Source organism: Crotalus tigris, unplaced genomic scaffold, assembly GCF_016545835.1.
Source record: "Crotalus tigris isolate CLP2741 ecotype Arizona unplaced genomic scaffold, ASM1654583v1 scf7180000017740.2609645, whole genome shotgun sequence".
NCBI classification, from domain to species: domain Eukaryota; kingdom Metazoa; phylum Chordata; class Lepidosauria; order Squamata; family Viperidae; genus Crotalus; species Crotalus tigris.
The window spans coordinates 2,470,407-2,489,221 of record NW_024096606.1 but is presented as its reverse complement, the minus strand read 5'-3'; the positions used below and the strand labels follow the sequence as shown (position 1 = coordinate 2,489,221).

Below are 18,815 nucleotides of genomic sequence, written 5' to 3'. Positions count from 1 at the left end.
AATGAGCTTTCAGTTCCAATGATTGACACACAGATGTGCCTCTATTTGTATACATCTATTTTGTATTTCTAACTTTTTTTTTGTATTATTTCTGGTTTGTTTTACTTTGCATAAGACTGGTGCTGGTTATGAGGAAACAAACAAACAAATAAAGGGAACTAACCTGATTTTATGGTGATAGGTTTGGATCACATAATGGAAAATAACTGGGATTACTCAGAGAGGTTGTGGGCCTGGGAAGGCTGGAGAGCTGATGTTGGCAAGAAGATGAGGCCTTTATACGAAAGTTATGTTGAACTGAAAAATAAATATGCAAGACTGAGGGGTAAGTTACAGTATCAAAGACTACCAGCATGAATATTTTTTTCACCTTTTGAAGATGATATTTTTGAGACTTCTATATTTTATTCAGCTATTTTTTCATGAGCATTGCTTTTTTAATATACATGGCTAATTGGGCAAAATGCTGCTAAAATGGAATATTATGAAACCAAACCAGCACCCTCAATTTATTCTGCATCTCAACCCTCATTGTCCACAGTCAATGTTATGGTGGAGCAGGATTCAGGAATATTAATTCACTGAAATAGCATAATTTCTGCACTAATAATTAACATAAGCATACCTAGTTTGTGAAAAATTGGTCAATGATATCTTTTTTTAATATAAATTTTTATTGATTTTCCAATTTTACATTTAAATATTTGAAAAGCAAAGTGGCAGCTGGGTTGGTTCATAATTCAATAACATACAAATTTCTTTAGTACGGATCATAAACTAGTACATTAAGTATTTCCTCTCTTTTTCCCTTGGTATTTACTGTCTCACATTTAAATTAATGCAATTCTTATTATATCAATTTAATAGAAATAACTTTTTAACATTTATCAATAATTTTTAGTTTATACAGATCTTAATCATTTTGTCATTCAATCTTTTAGACAATCAATATCCTGGTAAGTTTTCCCCAATTTTTAACTTCTCATTAATATTTAAATTTAATGTTTAATATTTATAGTTTCCAAGTCTTAAATAACCCCAATTCCCTTTATCACAATTCATCCCAAGATCTTATATCAACTGTTTAATAATACAATATAATATTCTTATTTTCTAATAATTTCCAAATATCTAAATTTAATAACCAAAATTTCTCTTATTTCAACATTTAATATTTCCTATTTTTCTCTCCATATCTACTATTTCATATTTAAGCTAATATTTTTTATTATTACCATTAAATAAAAAAACATATTTGTTACATTCATCAGTAAGTTTTTAGTTTATATATATTTTAATTACCTATATTCAATATTCAATATTCAAAATTTAACTATTAATGTTTATATTTCAAAATCTTAAATGACCAAAGTATCCTTTAACTCAACTCATAACAATTTCTAATATTCAAAGTACACATCTTATCTATTTGAGAATATTCTGTTTTAATTCTCACTAGTAAGTCAAAATCCCAATTGTCTTCAGTCGTAGTCTAGCTTTCTTTTTTTGCCAAGTCGTCTTCCATGTCTGTGCTTTTGAGTCATCAAATAGATCTCCCTGTGTTATTATGTATATTGTTTGACGTAGAAAAAAACCATCTGATCGCCATTTTTTTGAGAGAACTAACAAATTGTCTCTCTGTTTTTCCATCTTGATGTAGTTGTCTTAAACTGTTTATCTTCTCTTCAGTCTGTTGTTCTTCTTGGTCCTCAGGTTTCTTCTTCTTTGTCAATCCCTTTTCTGGGTTTTCCATTGACTGTATTTGTTGATCAGTTGAATCCTGTCATAGTATTTAATTGGTCCACTTTTTCTGTTATATTCTGTGTAGTTGATTTTTCAGTTGTAATCAAATTTTGAGTTCGTATATCTGGGCTGACACCCATTCTTTTCTGCAACCTCTTATTTCATCAGTAGCTGTAAGAATAGTTTGGTAAATTGCTTTCAGCATAGACAAAATTGTAATATCAGGTTTAGCCACAAGATGGTGCCCCTATATTTAAAATTTTCCCAAGTTTTTAAATTCCTTTTGGTTCTACTTCTTTTTTTATAAGTAAAAACCCAGATCTTCAGTAAGAGTAGAAAGTCTTTTAATCCACAAACTTTAAGAAGTAAAATTCCAATTAGGATCAAGTTATCCCCTGGATAGTCAGTCGCAGCTATTTTTAGAGGGAGGGTAAAATCTCCCTTCCCTCTCCACAGGGGGGAAAGTACTTAAACAGCTTATGCAGGAAACAAAGGTAGCTAGGATTTAAGAGAGGTAGATCTCACCCAGTCTCTTCCATGCTGCTTTAAAGTTGCCTGATAGTAAGTGTGACTTCGGCTGTCTGCAGCCTAGTGACAAGCCATATTTCTATGGCCGGTCTTTTGTCCGCCGGTTTGGAGGGTTGCCCCGGATCAAACGGAAGAGCTGCCACCCTTCCGCAATCACAGGGATCCCCTCCTTGCTGGTCGCCCCTGCAGGGCGAGTTTTGACCCTTTCCAGGGTCCCCCAGTGAAGCAAAACTGGACGTAGAAGATGGAGCTTGCCTCCCAGATGTCCATGGTGACTGTCTGAGCAAACCGGAAATAGGTCAATGAATATCTTACAATCCATCTTATGATGGTAATAGAGAAAGTGGGGAAAGGGATTTATTGTTTGCATTAATAATTCATAGCTAATTTTTATATCAGTTTCCTTAAAAAATTGAAAACTGTGTGGTGTGTCCTAGAAGCAGGGAAACTCAGCTTCTAGCCTATAGCGCTATAGTTCACTGATTGACTTTATCCCAATTACACTCAGTGTAAGCCACTTTATAGAGCTATTCTTGAGGAAGAAAATAAAAGGAGGAAGCACTTTCTAAACCACTGGAGCTCTTGTAGAAAGGAAGTATAAATTTAAATAAATAAAATGCTAAAGCAATGGGTGTTAATTAAACAGATCAGAAAAAAAGAAAAAAACAATAGGAAAAGGAAGAAAAAAACAAAATATGTATATAAAGCTTTTTATGCATGTATATGTGTATACAAATATATATAAAACAGTTTCAGTAAATAAATACAATATTTCATTATATTAGCTCATACATAATCTACATCTCTGAACAACCTATTCATAATTTATAAGTAACATTACATAGAAAATACACTGAGTTAAAAAAAATGGTAAAAACATACATCTTCTTAATATTGAAGAACAGTTGTTCTCTTTCCTTTCAACAAGGTCATGGAGAATCCATTTGTGTTGTCCAGTCATCAATTCTATGTAATACCATTCAAAAATTATATGGAAATCCAGAAATATTAAATCTCAAAGTCCAATTAATATGTGTAAATATTACACATATGTTAAGTTACATATCAACTCTACAATGAACCTGGCTGCAGCCATCTTGCTCATTCTAGATTGCTACATGAATGGGAGGGGGTGTGGAGGATCTTTGCTATCTAAACAATTGTGTGTCCTGTGGGAACCAAAGTCATTCTATTGGTTATACTAGCGGTTTGGGCTGTGTATTAGAGAGCCTGCCAAACTATTCTATTGGGGAACATAGCTGATTGCACAGCACTAGGTGGGAAGTTTAACTTTGCAATAGTGTAATAGTGTAACTCTTTGGAGGGACTTTTAGACTTGGTTTCACTTTTGACCACGCTGATATTTTGTATCCAATGAACATGTTCTTTGAGGAAGCCTCTAGCCTCAAACTTCTGATTTATTTGGCTCTATCTATCAGAACCATGACATTGAAACAAATCTCCCCAAAACCTTTGTTTTCCCTGGACTGCTGAGCTCCAGCTATCTACTCACTGCCTTTGGGAGGACAACAAAGTCTTTTGAAGATTTTGAGATGGAGAAGAAAGATGAATGGATCGCTGATTGCAGTGGGGTTTTGGCTGTTGAAGTGCAGGCGGCTGCTTTGGCTACCAAAGAAGTGCTACTGGTGGGGGTTCAACCTAAGCCCCAGGTAATCCAATTTGGAAAGTTGGTACTGCAGGAGGAGACTATGCTCCTGGAAGACTTTTCACAGGCAGAGGCGGCTCTTCAGTGCAGAAGCATCCTAAGACTGCTGAAGAGGAGCTCTTACTGATTCTGTCCTTCATCCGCAGCACCTAAGAAGGGGAAGGGGTCGACTGGATCGAATGAGTCTGCGGAGTGGAAGTACCTGATGGCAGTCCACAGCCCCTCAGTTCAACAGCTGAAGGAGAAATTTGACAACTGGAAGTCAAAGAAGTGGCTAGTACCACACAGTGCATGCATTCTATGGAGGGGGAGGCAAAACCTTACCTGTTTGGTGGGGGGGGGAAGCAAAACCTTACCTGTCACTTCCACCCTCTCGCTGGAGCCTTAGTCCTGCTGCTGAAGCTCACATTGCATCTCCTACTCCCCAGTTGCCAGAGATGTCAAGCCCTGGGTCCCAATCAAGCTCACAGTGGCAGCATTGGCCCACGTGCCCAGGGGTCCAGCAGAGAGGATTCCGGAGAGTGGTATGGCCATGGCTCTAGGATCGACAAGCTGCCCAGAAACCAGTATACTTGGCCCCACAGCATATGGAGCCATCTCCTATCAAGCCCATATTCAATGGGGATCTCAAGAAGCTACCTTTCTTCTTGAATCAAGTGTGGGCCCACTTCGACCGATACACTTATGTGTACCTCAATGATGCCACGATGGTGAACACAGTGGAGGCCAACTTAGAGGGAGATGTGGCTGAGTGGGTGACCAACCTTCATGACGAGGGGGCCCCTGAATTGCTGGATGCAAACTTATTCATGGAGCAATTGAGAGCACAATTTGAAGATGAATTCCAAGCCCTGCAGGCAAAAAAAAGAGATCCACTGTTTGAAGCAGAAGGGCCATTTGGCAAAAGAATATGTTTGGGAGTTCTGGAGGGTTGTTGGTTGGTTAGGACAGTGACCAGAGTGATCATTGATCCACTACTTCAAGGAAGGGTTGGGCCATGACCATGATTTGTCAGGAACCTTTAGGGAAAAAGAATGTGACATGCTTCCACCTCACCAAACCACCGAATGCACAATTGTGATCCTACCAGATGCCAAACTCCCAAAGCCCAAAATGTCCTCTATGATATCCAGGGAGATGAATGAACTGAGATAATACATCGACAAGAACCTGGCCTGAGGGTTCATCCAGCCCGCTAAGTCATGCATGGCTACCCCAGTGTTATTCAGAGAAAAGAAAGATGGGTCTTGGAGATTGTGCATGGACTTTAAAGAGTTAAATGCTGTCAGTGTAGAAAACATGTACCCCCTTCCTCTGAAGAAAGACATGCTAGTCCATCTAGCTAAAGGGAAGATCTTCATGAAACTATTACTGCTGCATGATCACCTATATAAGGGAGTTTTGGTTTACCTTGATGATATCCTCATCTACACTGAGACCATGGATGAGCATGTTAAGTTAGTTCACAAAATGCTCAAAAAGCTGCAACATGCTAAACTCTATGTTAAGTTTTCTAAATGTGAATTCCATCAGATGTGCTTTGACTACCTGAGATACCAAATGTCTAGTGAGGGGGTGGAAATGGACCCTGTCAAAGTCAAGGCAGCACTAGAATGGCAGCCTCCATGGACCCATAAGCAGCTTCAAAATTTTTTTGGGGGGGGTTCGCAAACTTTTACCGGCAGTTCATCACCTACTTCATGAAAATAGCTATGCCAATTACTGAGCTATTGAAAACTGGAAAAGGGGGGGGTGAAGCAATGACCTTGCCAACCTTTACAATGGACCATGGAAAGCCAGGTGGCATTTGAGCAATTAAAATGACTATTCACCACAGAACCAATTCTAAAACACCCTGATCCTGAGGAACAATTCATCATCCAAGCTGATGCAAGTGATGTCACAGTGGGCACTGTCCTTCTACAAAGGGATAATAGGGGGGACCTACAACCTTGCAGCTATACTTCAAGAAAGCTCACAGACATGGAAAGGAGGTAGGCTGTTTGGGAGAAGGAGGCTTTTGCAGACAGATAGGCAATACTAACTTGGTGCCATTTCCTGGAGGGGAGCAAGGTGTCTTTCGAAGTATGGACTGATCATAAGAATTTAGAGACACTAAACACCCCTCAAAAGTTATCCCCTAACCAAGTTTGGTGGGCGCAGTATTTCAATCATTTTAATTTTACTGGTGGAATTTTTCCCTGGTGGGAAAAAACTTTCTGCTAGATGCCTTATCTAGAATGTCCCAATATAAGAATCACTGGGAGGAAGTTATTAATTCCATCATTCCTGTACCACAGTCAGCCTCTCATGTAACCACAAGAGGTGAAACACAGAGGAAATCCGATACGCCTGATAGTCATTTAATGCAGAAGCTCAAGGAAGAACTAAAAACAGACCCCTGGTTCAGGGACAATAGATCACTATTAACCTATCAAGATGGGCTAGCCTGGAAGGGAGCTAAGCTGTACCTTCCAATTTCCCTCAGAATTCAAGCCCTTTGATGTAGTCATAATGCCAAATAAGCAAGTCATTTTGGTTTTCTAAAAACTTTGCATTTGGTGCGTGGCAGTTTTGGTGTCCAGGAATGAAAAAAGACATTGAAAGTTAAAAGTAAAAATCTGTGCTACCTATGCAGCTATGAAAAAATGCCCTGGTAAACCTCCTGGTCTGTGCAGCAGGTAGCAAGCAGATCTTTCCCAACCCTGGGAGGAGATAGCCATGGATTTTATTGTGGAATTGCCTGAGAGCAGGGAAAACACAGTAAACTGGACTGTCGTTGACCCTTTTTCAAAGCAAGCCCATTTCATTGCTTGTTCGTGGCTTAGGTCTGCCCAAAAACTAGCCAGGCTATTTTTGAAGCACATCTATTGACTCCATGGAGCCCTGAAAAGAATTATATCAGGCAGGGAGGTTCAATTTACTGCAAAATTCCAGAGGGAGTTTGTAAAACTGATTGGGTCTACCCAGGGACTTTCATCTACTTTTCATCCAAGTACAAATAAATTGGCAGAATGTATGAATGCAATGATACAACAATACCTCAGATGTTATGTTAATTACCAACAGACTAACTGGACAGATCTCCTACCTTTCGCCAAAGTGGCATACAACATACAGTACACAGTAGCTCTGGATTTACTCCATTTAAAATAGCTTGTCAGAACCCTCAATTATTAATCATACATATTCTCTGGGTTTAGGTTATTTGGGTTCTGCCATTTTCCTATGGGGGAGGTAAGGGGCTTGTAGTGCACATAGAACATTTCCTCTATTTGCTTTGATTTATTCTCTATGGGGTGTGAATAGAATGCCTCAGGGCCATCTGCCTTATCTCAGTGTGAAGGGAGGAACCGGGAAAGACCTAAAAACCTTGACAGAGGCACTTTATTGGGTTGTTTCCCATAGCTCGATATGACCTGTGGATTAGCCTGTTTGAACCGACCGGATGGACTGTTGGGGTGCGGTTATAACTTTACGGGTTTAATCTATTCATTTGGATAGGAAGCCCTTAGATCCTGCCTAGCTTTCCTGCTTTCTGTACCTGCCAATAAAAGTTTCTTTTGAAATTATGCCAGTTTCAAGAGTTCTGCTTTCTTGGTAGAGAAAGGGAGGCAGGTCCTTACATTAGGCAGGATTTGCAAAATGGTCAACAAAATAATATCTAACCATGGAGGTGAGAAGAGAGAAAGTGAGCATTTGGAGGCCCCCCCCCGAAGGCTTGCCCAAGCAGCAGCAGCTCAGACTCTGCCAGCTCGTCTAATGAGGTGGACATTTGCGAGAAACCAAGATGGTCGATCGGAGTGGGGAAGAAGGACAACTGGGATACGAAAGCCAGAAAAGTGACCCTCAAGTGTGGCAGTCATCAACCTGCCTGGAAGAGTGAGATGGAGAGATCGCTCAATGTCAGTAAAGAGGAGGGTGAGAGGCCAGCATGGTATTACTGCTTCCTTAAGTGGAGGCATTCAAAAACCTCCAGGAAAAAGAGACAGATCCCTGCCGGGGTTTGGTAGCCATGAGTCAGGATGAGGATGAAGAGATCTGGGAGAGTGTGTTCGTAAATCCTGGCTCTTCTATGAGCACCTCAGAGGCCGCTGGAGTGACAGCTGAGGCCACCACCCCAGCCCATACCACCCCAGCTGGAGGAGATGTATGCTGAGTCAGAAGGAGGGGGAACTCACCCAAGTGACTGCAAAGTACTAGTCTTGAGGGTAAAGTATGATGGATCACCCCAGCAATTGGTTTTTTTCCTAGCCCACTTCCTGAGCTACATGCACAAATATGGTCGAGACATCTCTGGTGACCACAGGCATGTCAGGATCATGACCCTTGCCCTGGAAGGTGCAGCTGCCTGGTGGATGGTGTCCCTGCATAACATTAATGTACCCGAGCTCTGGAATTTTAACCTGTTCATGGCAGCCCTGAGACAGAGGTTCGAGGATCCCTAGATGATCAGAAAGCCAGGGAGCACATCAAGACTATAAAGCAGGGCAGGCAACAAGTAGCAGAGTACACCGAGGAGTTTAAAGACTTGGTGGGCCTCCTTAACTGGCCAGAGGAAATCTTGATTGGCCTATTCAAGGACAGGTTGAACGATGACCTCTACCAGGCTTCCATCGCCCAGGGGAAGAGGCAGAAATCGACCTGGCACACAGCCAGCAGTGTCTGGGGTGAACCTGGAGACACTCCCGCTCAGAAGGGAAAAGGGAGACAGCAAAGACCCTGACCGCAAACTTGTGTTCAACTGCCTGTTTCAGATGTGGCAAAGAAGGCCACTGAGTAGCCGAGTGCCATTCAAAAGTGCCAATTTTAAGGGCAGACCAGGTTGTGGGGGGAAAACTCAAAAGCCACCACCTTTAACCCAAGAGACCTCCATGAGAGGTGCTGAAGTCATAGAGGTCCAGTCCTCCAAACCACAGGGAGGGGGAACTCTGACCTCACCGGAGCAATTGCCAGAAACCTCTGACAGTGATTCAGATGACAAGCCCCTGGTAAGTGGACCCTCGTGCCCCTCACCAGACCCATTGAACTGTTCAGCCCAGAGATGGAAGAGAAAGTAGCCCTAAAAGCATTAATAGACTTGGGTTGCATCTGCTGCCTAATCAGCCCAACCCTAGTAGAAAATTTGGGAATTCTGGTGAGGAGGCTGAAGAAACCCATTTCCTTTGGTCAATTAGATGGGTCCATCTTGGGGAGTTCCAATTATCTTAGCCACCCGGCCGATTGAACTCACAATGGGGGATCACACAGAGACTATAACATTTATTGTAGCCCCTGGCATGGAATGGACTCTGATTTTGGGGGTGATGTGCTGAAAACTTGGAATACGATAGTAAATTGGAGAACAGGAGAATTTAGGTTCTCGAAAAGGAAGGCTGTGACACAGGACAGGGTACTGAAAAGGAGAGAGGAGAGAACAGTCCAGGTGGTGGCAGGTGACAGGCCATCAAAAGGCATACTTAAAGAGTACTGAGATCTGGCTGAGTTTTTCAGTGAGGAAAGGTCCGATGAACTACCCCACCTCTACCGTCCCACTGACTGTGCCATTGAAATCCTGCTGGGAGCTAAACTATCCAAACCCAAGCTTTATTTGATGACTCCTGGAGAGCTCAAGGCGCTGCAGAAGTTCATTGAAAAGAGTTTAATGTGGGGGTTTATTTAGCCGGCATGGCTGAAAATGGCCACCCCTATGTTATTCTGGGAAAAGAAAGATGGGTCTCTACACCTGTGTGTGGATTATAGGTCTCTAAATGCTGTTTTCAAGAACAATGTCTATCCCCTACCATTAATGAAGGACATGATGGCCCATCTTTCCAAGGGGAAAATATTCTCCAAACTGAATTTAAGAGAAAACTACTACCAAATTAGGATAAAGGAAGGGGATGAGTGGGAAACGGTGTTTAATTGCCCCTTAGGGTGTTTCCAGTTCCAAGTCCTGCCTTTCAGGCTACAAGGGGTGCCCACAGTGTTCATGCAGCTGATAAATGAGGTTCTCCAAGAGCACTTGTACAAGGAGTTTTTGGTGTATTTGGATGACATCCTAATATTCACAGAGAGGAAGGAGGAGCATGTCAAATTAGTCAGGGCAGTTTTCAACAAGCTACGTGCAGCACACCTCTATGCTAAACTCTCAAAGTGCAAGTTCCATAAAGAAAAAATTGACTATTTGAGTTACAGGATTTCCCACCAGAGAATAGAAATGGATCCAGAGAAGGTACGGGCGGTGCTGGAATGGTCATCACCTCGCAAAAGGAAACAGCTGCAAGACTTCCTTGGATTCGTGAACTTTTATAGACAGTTTATTCCCTTTTTCATGTAAATTGTTCTCTCCATCACAAAACTACTAAAAACAAAAGGGGTGAGTCAACCGAAACCCAGCCAGCCATTGAAATGGACTATGGAGTGTCAAGCAGCTTTTGAGAAATTAAAAAGACTTTTTTCTGCCGAGCCAGTGTTAAAACACATGGACCTGGGGGAACCATTTGTCATTCAGGCAGACGCTAGTGATGTGGCAGTGGGGGCAGTGCTGCTCCAAGAGAATCAGGAGGGGAAATTGCAACCCTGCGCGTACACATCCAAATAGTTCACTGAAACTGAAGAGAGGTGGGCAGTGTGGGAAAAGGAGGCATATGTGGTACAATGGGCTCTGCTCACTTGGAGACATTTCCTGGAGGGGAGTAAAATCCCCTTTCAGGTGTGGACCGAACACAAGAATCTTGAAGCGCTAAAAACTCCAAGAAAATTATCCCCCAAACAAGCTTGGTGTTCCCAGCATTTCCATCAGTTTGATTTTTCAATTAAATACATCCCGGGTGTGTGTGTGTGTGACTTTTTGGCTGATGCCTTGTCAAATATGCCGCAATATAATAGCATAAAATCTGACATGATCAAACTCTTGATGACTCCAAAACAATTAGTGGCCCCTGTAATCACGAGAGCTCAGGTGAAGAAACTAATGCTGGCAAGCAGTAATGTGGAGGCCCCGACCACCACAAAAGAAAACCCTAAGAAAAAACACCCCTGGGCAGCGAATCAGGGCCAAGTTTAGACAAGCATTGGAGAACAATGGTTCCTTAACCTTTCTCCTTAGGGGGGTCCAACTGTCAACTCTACAATGAACCTGGCTCAGCCATATTTCTCACTCTAGGTTGCATGTGAATGGGAAGGGGGTGTGATGACGCAGGGCACAGCACAGAGGCAATGCAGTCAGCTGGCAATTCAAACCGCCTTTAATTGCTCCAAATTTTCCCCAAATGCTCCCTCGTTTCTGGCAAGCCTCAAACACACACCTCTGGCTGGAAGTAGTTTCACATACAGTCTGATTTAGGAGAGGAATTTACTCAAGGTCATGGAGATAAGAAAGAATGACACATTGAGCATAAACCTAAAAGATCTGTGGGAATACACACTTGCCTGAACAGTTTCAAAAAGGAAGCCAAAATACAGTCCGAAATCTATAAACATCCAAGTAATGTTGTCAGCCAGTCCAAGGGTCAGAGTTTCTGGGTTTCCAAGCAGAAGTTACAGAACAAAAGATCAGCAACAACACACACAAAACTCCAAGGAATAAGCGTTTGTTCCCGACAAAAGCCTCTCCCCACAGCGTCTCCTTAAATCTCATTCTCCAGGTGTGCCTTGTGGAGAGGGGCGGGATGCTCTCCTCCCGAGTAGTTGAGCCTGTCTGCATTGTTCTCTCCTTCTCTCCACTCTCCGTGCTCTAGAATTAGGTGGGGGGGTGGCCCTTGCTCATCATCTGAACTCTGTCTCTCCTGTTCCTCCTGTCCCACTCCTGAAGGGCCCTGGCCTGCCTCTGCCTGCTCTTCCCCACATTCCTCTGAAGCCACAGACACCTCTCTCTCTCAACCTCCATAGGGTCCCATTCCAGCTCATTTTCCTCCGCAGATTCAGGCTCCGACAGAGGCATGACAGGGGGTGTGGAGGATCTTTGCTAGTCTAAACAATTCTGTGTCCCATGGGAGCCAAGGTCATTCTATCGGTTATGCTAGGGGGTTGGGTGGTGTGTAGAGAGCCCGTCAAACTATTCTATTGGGAACATATCTGATTGCATAGCACTGGGGTGGGAAGTTTAACTTTGTAATAGTGTAACTCTTTGGAGGGACTTTTAGACTTGGTTTCACTTTTGACTGTGCCAATATTTTGTATCCAATAAACATGTTCTTTGAGGAAGCCTCTAGCCTCAAAGTTCTGATTTATTTGGTTCTATCTGTAGTATACTTAGATTTCAGTAAGGCATTTGACAAAGTAGACCACAACCTGCTGCTTAGTAAGCTAAAAAAAGGTGGGATAGACAACATCACCACCAGATGGATCTGTAGCTGGCTGACAAACCGTACTCAGCGAGTAGTCCTCAATGGTACTACATCAACATGCAGAGAAGTAAGCAGTGGGGTACCACAAGGCTCCGTCTTAGGCCCAGTACTCTTTAATATCTTTATAAATGACTTAGATGAGGGAATAGAAGAACTCATCAAATTTGCAGATGACACTAAAATGGCAGGAATTGCCAACACTTCAGAAGATAAGCTCAGGATCCAAAAAGATCTTGACAAACCTGAACAATGGGCCTACCCAACAAAATGAATTTTGAGAGGGACCTTGGATTCCTAGTGGATAATCATTTGACTATAAGCCAGAAGTGTGCAGCAGCAGCCAAAAAAGCTAATACAATCCTGGGTTGTATAAACAGAGGCATAGAATCAAGATTATGTGAACTATTAGTACCACTTTATAAAACCCTAGTAATACCATACCTGGAATGCTGCAACCAATTTTGGTCACCATACTATGGAAAAGATGTTGAGACTTTGGAAAAAGTTCAGAGAAGAGCAACTAAAATGATCAAAGGCCTGGAGACTAAAACATATGAAGAATGGCTGCAGGACTTGGGTTTGGCTAATCTAACGAAAAGAAGAAATAGGGGCAACATGATAGCAAATTTCCAGTATTTGAGGGACTGACACAAAGAAGAGGGGGTCAATTATTCTCCAAAGCACCAGAGGGCAGGACAAGAAACAATGGTTGAAAAGTGACCAAAGAGAGAAGCAACCTGGACAATGAAGACAATTAACCAGTGGAACAGCTTGCCTTCAGAAATCATGGGCGCTCTGTCACTGGAGGTTTTTAAGAAGAGACTTGACAGTCACTTGTCTGAAATGGTATAGGATCTCCTGCTCGAGCAGGGGGCTGGACTAGAAGACCTCCAAGTTCCCTTCCAACTTCTATTCTATTCTATTCTATTCTATTCTATTCTATTCTATTCTATTCTATTCTATTCTATTCTAATCTTCCAGAACTATGACATTATATATGTGTGAAGTTACATGCAAATACATAAAGAATACAGTTTTACACATTTCATTATTCTGACAAATTCATAGTCTGCCACTGAGTTTTCTGAAACTGTCTCTAGAAGTCCAAAGGATTCAAAATATTCCCTTTCTGAGGTTGATAGAGAAGAAGAAAATCTTTCCTTTTTGTAGCTTGTTGAATTTGTACGTGGTAAAATGCTTCTAAGATAATGGTATTAACCATCCACCATTACTCTTTAATTCTTCACTGATGTATAACATTAAGTATGAATTATTAGTAGCAACAAAGCTTCATTCTCTGTATTTGTTCCCCCTGCCCATAATATTAAAAAATGAAATGGTAAAATAATCATTATTCAATTGCCCAACCTGGATGCAGTTGTGTGGATTTAAACTCCTAGAATTGTCAGCATTGGGCATAGTAGCTGGAGAATTTTAAGGATGTCTAGTCAGGATCCATATTAAAGTAGATTATTCTTTATGACGTCAGCCTTCCCCTTTCAGATGTTGGACTAGAAATTGGACTAGAAGTTCTACAAAAGCCAGTTACCATTATTCATCAGAGGACTTTAGCATGGCTAATGTTAATTTGAAACTGCATTGTTCTAGAATCTGTGAGATGTAAATTTAATGTCATGATGAGTGACACATATTTGTTTTTCAGGCTATGCTGACTATGGAGATTATTGGAGAGCAAATTATGAAGTAGACTTTCCACAAGAGTATCAATATCAACGTGCAAAGTTGATTACTGATGTGGAAAACACATTTAAGCAAGTAAGATTTGACTTCAAATGTTTTGTTTTACTGTACTGAGGCAAAACAATTTTTATGGCAATACACAAAACTGCTCATATGGGTGTGATAGTTGATGAATAAATAAATAATTGATAAATAAATTCACCAGTCCTTGAGCTGGGAAAACAGACTACCAGCATAAAATTTGCTGTGATTGTCAAAATGGTAACAATTGGCTATTGGTGCAGTCCTTATTTAAAATGTCCACAATACATTAAGAGCATAGATTGTAGATTTCCCAGCCTTTGTTTGAATCACTTTTCATAACATCTTACCAGCCAGCAACAAAACATCTACCGTGTTTTCCCGAAAGTAAGGTCTACCCTGAAAATAAGCCCTAGCTTGATTTTTGGAGGTGGCCCAAATATAAGCCCTACCCCAAAAATAAGCCCTAGTTTTGAAGTGAGGCACATACCTAAAAATCAAGCTAGGGTGGGGGTGGGAGGGTGGAGCTGCCCCACATGCCCCACACCCACTTACCTTGCAGCCAGGCCTCTCCTTGCTGGCCCACTTCTTCTGCCACATCTTCAGTCACGGGCCTTTCCGGAAGACCACTGCAGCTGAGAACCGAGCTCAGTTCTGCAAGACCTCATCATGCTGAGAACTGAACTATGAATTGACTGACTGTAAAATGCAAGCCGGAATGCAGCTGCAGAATGAAGCTGCTCCTTCAGAAGAAGTGGACCAGCTTGGTGGGGCTGTCAGTGCCAGAGGTGAGTATAAAAGACATTCCCCCCAAAATAAGATCTGGTGCTTCTTTTGGAGGCAAAAAAAAAAAAAAAAAAAGACCTGGTCTTATTTTCACAGAAACACGGTACTTATCACTCTCTTTAGCATGGGCTGAGATAAGAAAATGAGGCAACCTGACAGATGCAGACTACTCTGAAATGACATTTTAACATTGGTGTCACCCATTGGGGAAAAAAATCCATTATCATTACCTTTGTAGATTGTAGATATACCAGAGTTTGTTTTTTTTTTACAGTACATATTTCCCATGGTTTTATTAACAGTATAATAGAGTTTGTAACTGATAATACCAGTAGGAATAACAATAATAGCAGAATTTAGTTCAAAGAGGGACAAGTTCGCGTACTGAAAGATTGTGAGCGAGTCACCATATTTCCCAATAAGAAACTTCTTTATTTATTCAGGAGCAAAATATTTTTTTCAAGATTATCAGAATGGAAGAATTAATAAAACAATCATGGTTTTCCCTTAATTAAATGACTTTCTGTTTTTCTTTTCCAGATAAAGCCTTTGTATAAGCATCTACATGCTTATGTACGGCGCCATCTGTACAAACGCTACGGCCCAGAGCTCATTAATCCCAAAGGAGCTATTCCTGCTCATTTACTTGGTATGAAAATACCACTTTAATAACTACATTTATTGGACCAAGATACTTTATATACAAGTAGTCCTCGACTTACAATGACAATTGAGCCCAAAATTTCAGTTGCTAAGTTGTTAAGTGAGCTTTGCCCCACTTTACGACCTTTCTTGCAACAGTTGTTAATTGAATCATTGCAAATATTAAGTTAGGAACACAATTGTTAAGTGAATTTGGTTTCCTCATTGACTTCTTTGTGCAAAGGTCACAAAAGATGATCATTTAATCCCAGGACACTGCAACTGTCATAAATATGAGTCAGTTGCCAAGCGTCTGAATTTTAATCACATGACCATAGGGATGCTGCAGTGGTCGTAAGTATGAAAAACAGTCATAGCTTAGTTCCTTAACCAGTGTACATCTTCAGCTTTTGGTCTATTTGTTTGATGTTCCTGATCATCAAACCAAATGTTAATAAATGCCATATAGAGTTCTTCTCTTAAATAAGGATCTGATCCAGATTAGTATTTTAGTATTAAGAATAGAAAGGTTTTAGTTCTTTAATCCTGATCTGCATTGTCTACAATTTTTTTTAGTGTGAAAATTCAGTACAGTAAAAGAATCTGCACTTGGTGCATTAAAATAACAAAATCTAGCATGTTTTGCTTTCAGAAACTACTGCATTTTGCTTTTATATGTAATTCTAATTTTTTTTTCTGTTAAAGGTGACATGTGGGGAAGATTTTGGACAAATTTATATCCTTTAATGGTGCCCTATCCAAATAAAACAAGCATTGAAGTGTCTTCTGCTATGGAGGAGAAGGTAAGGCACACAAATATAGTCAGTTGACTAAATGAGCAATAACTCTTTTGGTATAATTTGTACACATTATTTTATACTGAGTTTTTTAACCCTGTCCTCTCCAAACTGTTTAATTATAAAAACCAGACAAGACTAAATAAATCTAACACTTAAATCTCTTAATGCTGTACTATTGCACATACCACCAAAATATCACCACTTAAGATAGCAGTATCAGCAGGCTTGGAGGACTTCAAGATTTATAGAAGAGTAATAGACCTTTACATTTTAAGAACTGATAGAATAAGATATTATTGAGGGCCTCTGAATCTCCGTTTCCTTATATTTTGGTTTCTTTATGCTCTGCAATTGTGGGCTTACCACTTTGACTGATTTCTAGAAAAGACATGGATTTCCCAAATAAGTATCAGTATTTCCAGATTGTTATTTCCAGAAGGGTTATTTAATTGAATAACCCTTCCCTGTCATTTTCTGGGAGGGAAAAGGGGAAATTGTTGGACTTTGTTCTATCTTAATGTGAACTAAGAAATCTAAATGAATGATAAAGAACAGATGGATAGAGAAGTACAGTATCGATTGAATGAATTATATATTTTTAAGAACAGACTACAGGACAGGCTGCTGAGTTGAGGCTTGCCTATGTCTAATCCAAGTTTCTTTGGAAGTTGATTGACCTCCTGGATCACCCAACAATGGCAGAAGTCATCTTGGTGTCTTACTTCCTTCATGACTACCTCTATAGCTAAACATAAGGGACCCACAGTAACTTGGGTGTGGGGTTTGTTGGGCAACAACTGTTAGTTCATGTAAAAATCAATCGTTTCAGAAATGGACTGTAAACTCAATATTTAAAGCTGCTGAACATTTTTTCATCTCAATCGGTCTCTTCAATATGACTGAGAATTTCTGGAAAAATTCAATGCTTGAGGAACCTAAAGATGGAAGGAAAGTTGTTTGCCACCCCACAGCTTGGGATATGGGGAAAAAAGACTACAGGTACCAAAAGCTTATTTCTGCTCAGTCACAGAGTTTACATCCATTCTGTAAGTAAAAGAACAAAGTGGTAATTCCAGATATAACAGCAAGCAGCAAAGTTGTCCAATTTCATAATCTGGATATATTTAGCAATAAAATCTATTGCATGATAAAATCAATGTATCAGAGCCATATATACCAGAACACTACTGGGAGTATGGATGAGGTAAATATTTTATAATCTACAATATGTTCACTCCAGTTTGTAAATTTATATATCTAATTACATTTGAATGATGATCTGAACTCAATAAAGTTGCAAATAAGAGGGTGAATCCCTATAATTAATGATTGGCTCTCTGTTATCTTTTCTGGGTTGCTATTATAATAAGACTGAAGGAATGATCTTTTACCTTTATCACGGGAATTAACATGATAGGATACTACCTCTGTTAAACCAGAACTCCACCTTCCTCATAAGTTGGGTATAGGGTCAATTTAGAAATGTAAGCTAAGTGCATGAAAGACCATACTATTTTTAGCAACCATGTCAAAGTGCCATTCAATCTATCGTGTTATAATCTCTACCTGAATTGTATTCATTGGCAGGATTAAGATGTGCACAAAAATAAACATGGAAGACTTCCTGACAGCACACCATGAGATGGGCCATATTGAATATGACATGGCCTATTCTGATCAACCTTTTCTGCTAAGAAATGGGGCCAATGAAGGATTCCATGAAGCTGTTGGGGAGATCATGTCACTTTCTGCAGCTACTCCAAAGTATCTGAAATCCCTTGGCTTACTAGAACCTACCTTTCAAGGAGATACAGGTGAGATGGCAAAGCATTCTGCCAGGTATTACCAGCTTAAGAACTATCATTGTAAAAATGTTATTATTGTACAGAGCACTGATAGAAATTGGTGAAGATTTGACAGTAGGTTCCTAGAGAAATTATGTAGTTAGCAATCCTTTTTTTTAAGGTGACCAACTTTTTTACAATGAAAAGGAGGACACAAATAAATTGAAGAAAAAAATATCGTAAATAAAAGAATCATTTTATTCATTGCAACAATAATATAGAATACACTACAATATGATAAATGCATAATAAAAACATTTGTAACAATAACATTTTATATTGTAATTATGCTTACATGCCTATTAATTATTATTTAAATGAGTACTTTTCTATTGAATGAATATTTTTTGTCAATGTATCATCTTCTAATAATATATTGGAAATATCTGAACAAGAAATATCCTTCATATTGAATTTTACAGCAAGTGCTGCAGCTGGAGTATCAACATTCCATCTCGATTTCTCGCTTTTCCAAAAATCATTAGCAATTGAAAAAACCCTTTCAGCTGCTGCATTAGTTCCAGGACAGCACAACGTAAATTGAACAAGAATAAATAAATTTTCACATGGAATATGTTCATTTTTGAAATGGCTGAATATTTCCACCCATCTTTTATCAATTTCAACGTGTTTATTTTCCCATTGTATTAATTTTTCAGAATTTAAAAATACATTCAGTCTTCTAATTTCTTCAAAGAGACAATTGTCATCTATTTTAATGTCTGGCATTTCTTTAGATAAAAACTCAACACAA

The 18,815-nt window shown here is 40.0% G+C and overlaps 1 protein-coding gene across 1 annotated transcript in view; it reads left to right on the top strand.

The window, feature by feature from the left end:
• ACE2 (angiotensin converting enzyme 2) overlaps positions 1-18,815 on the top strand; it is a 49,573-nt gene that overhangs the window by 9,999 nt on the left and 20,759 nt on the right. Inside the window, exons 4-9 of the mRNA XM_039339869.1 lie at positions 182-325; positions 13,931-14,043; positions 15,316-15,424; positions 16,123-16,220; positions 17,047-17,216; positions 17,805-18,031. Of these exons, the coding sequence (XP_039195803.1) occupies positions 182-325; positions 13,931-14,043; positions 15,316-15,424; positions 16,123-16,220; positions 17,047-17,216; positions 17,805-18,031 (861 nt within the window). The remainder of the gene's footprint in view (positions 1-181; positions 326-13,930; positions 14,044-15,315; positions 15,425-16,122; positions 16,221-17,046; positions 17,217-17,804; positions 18,032-18,815) is intronic.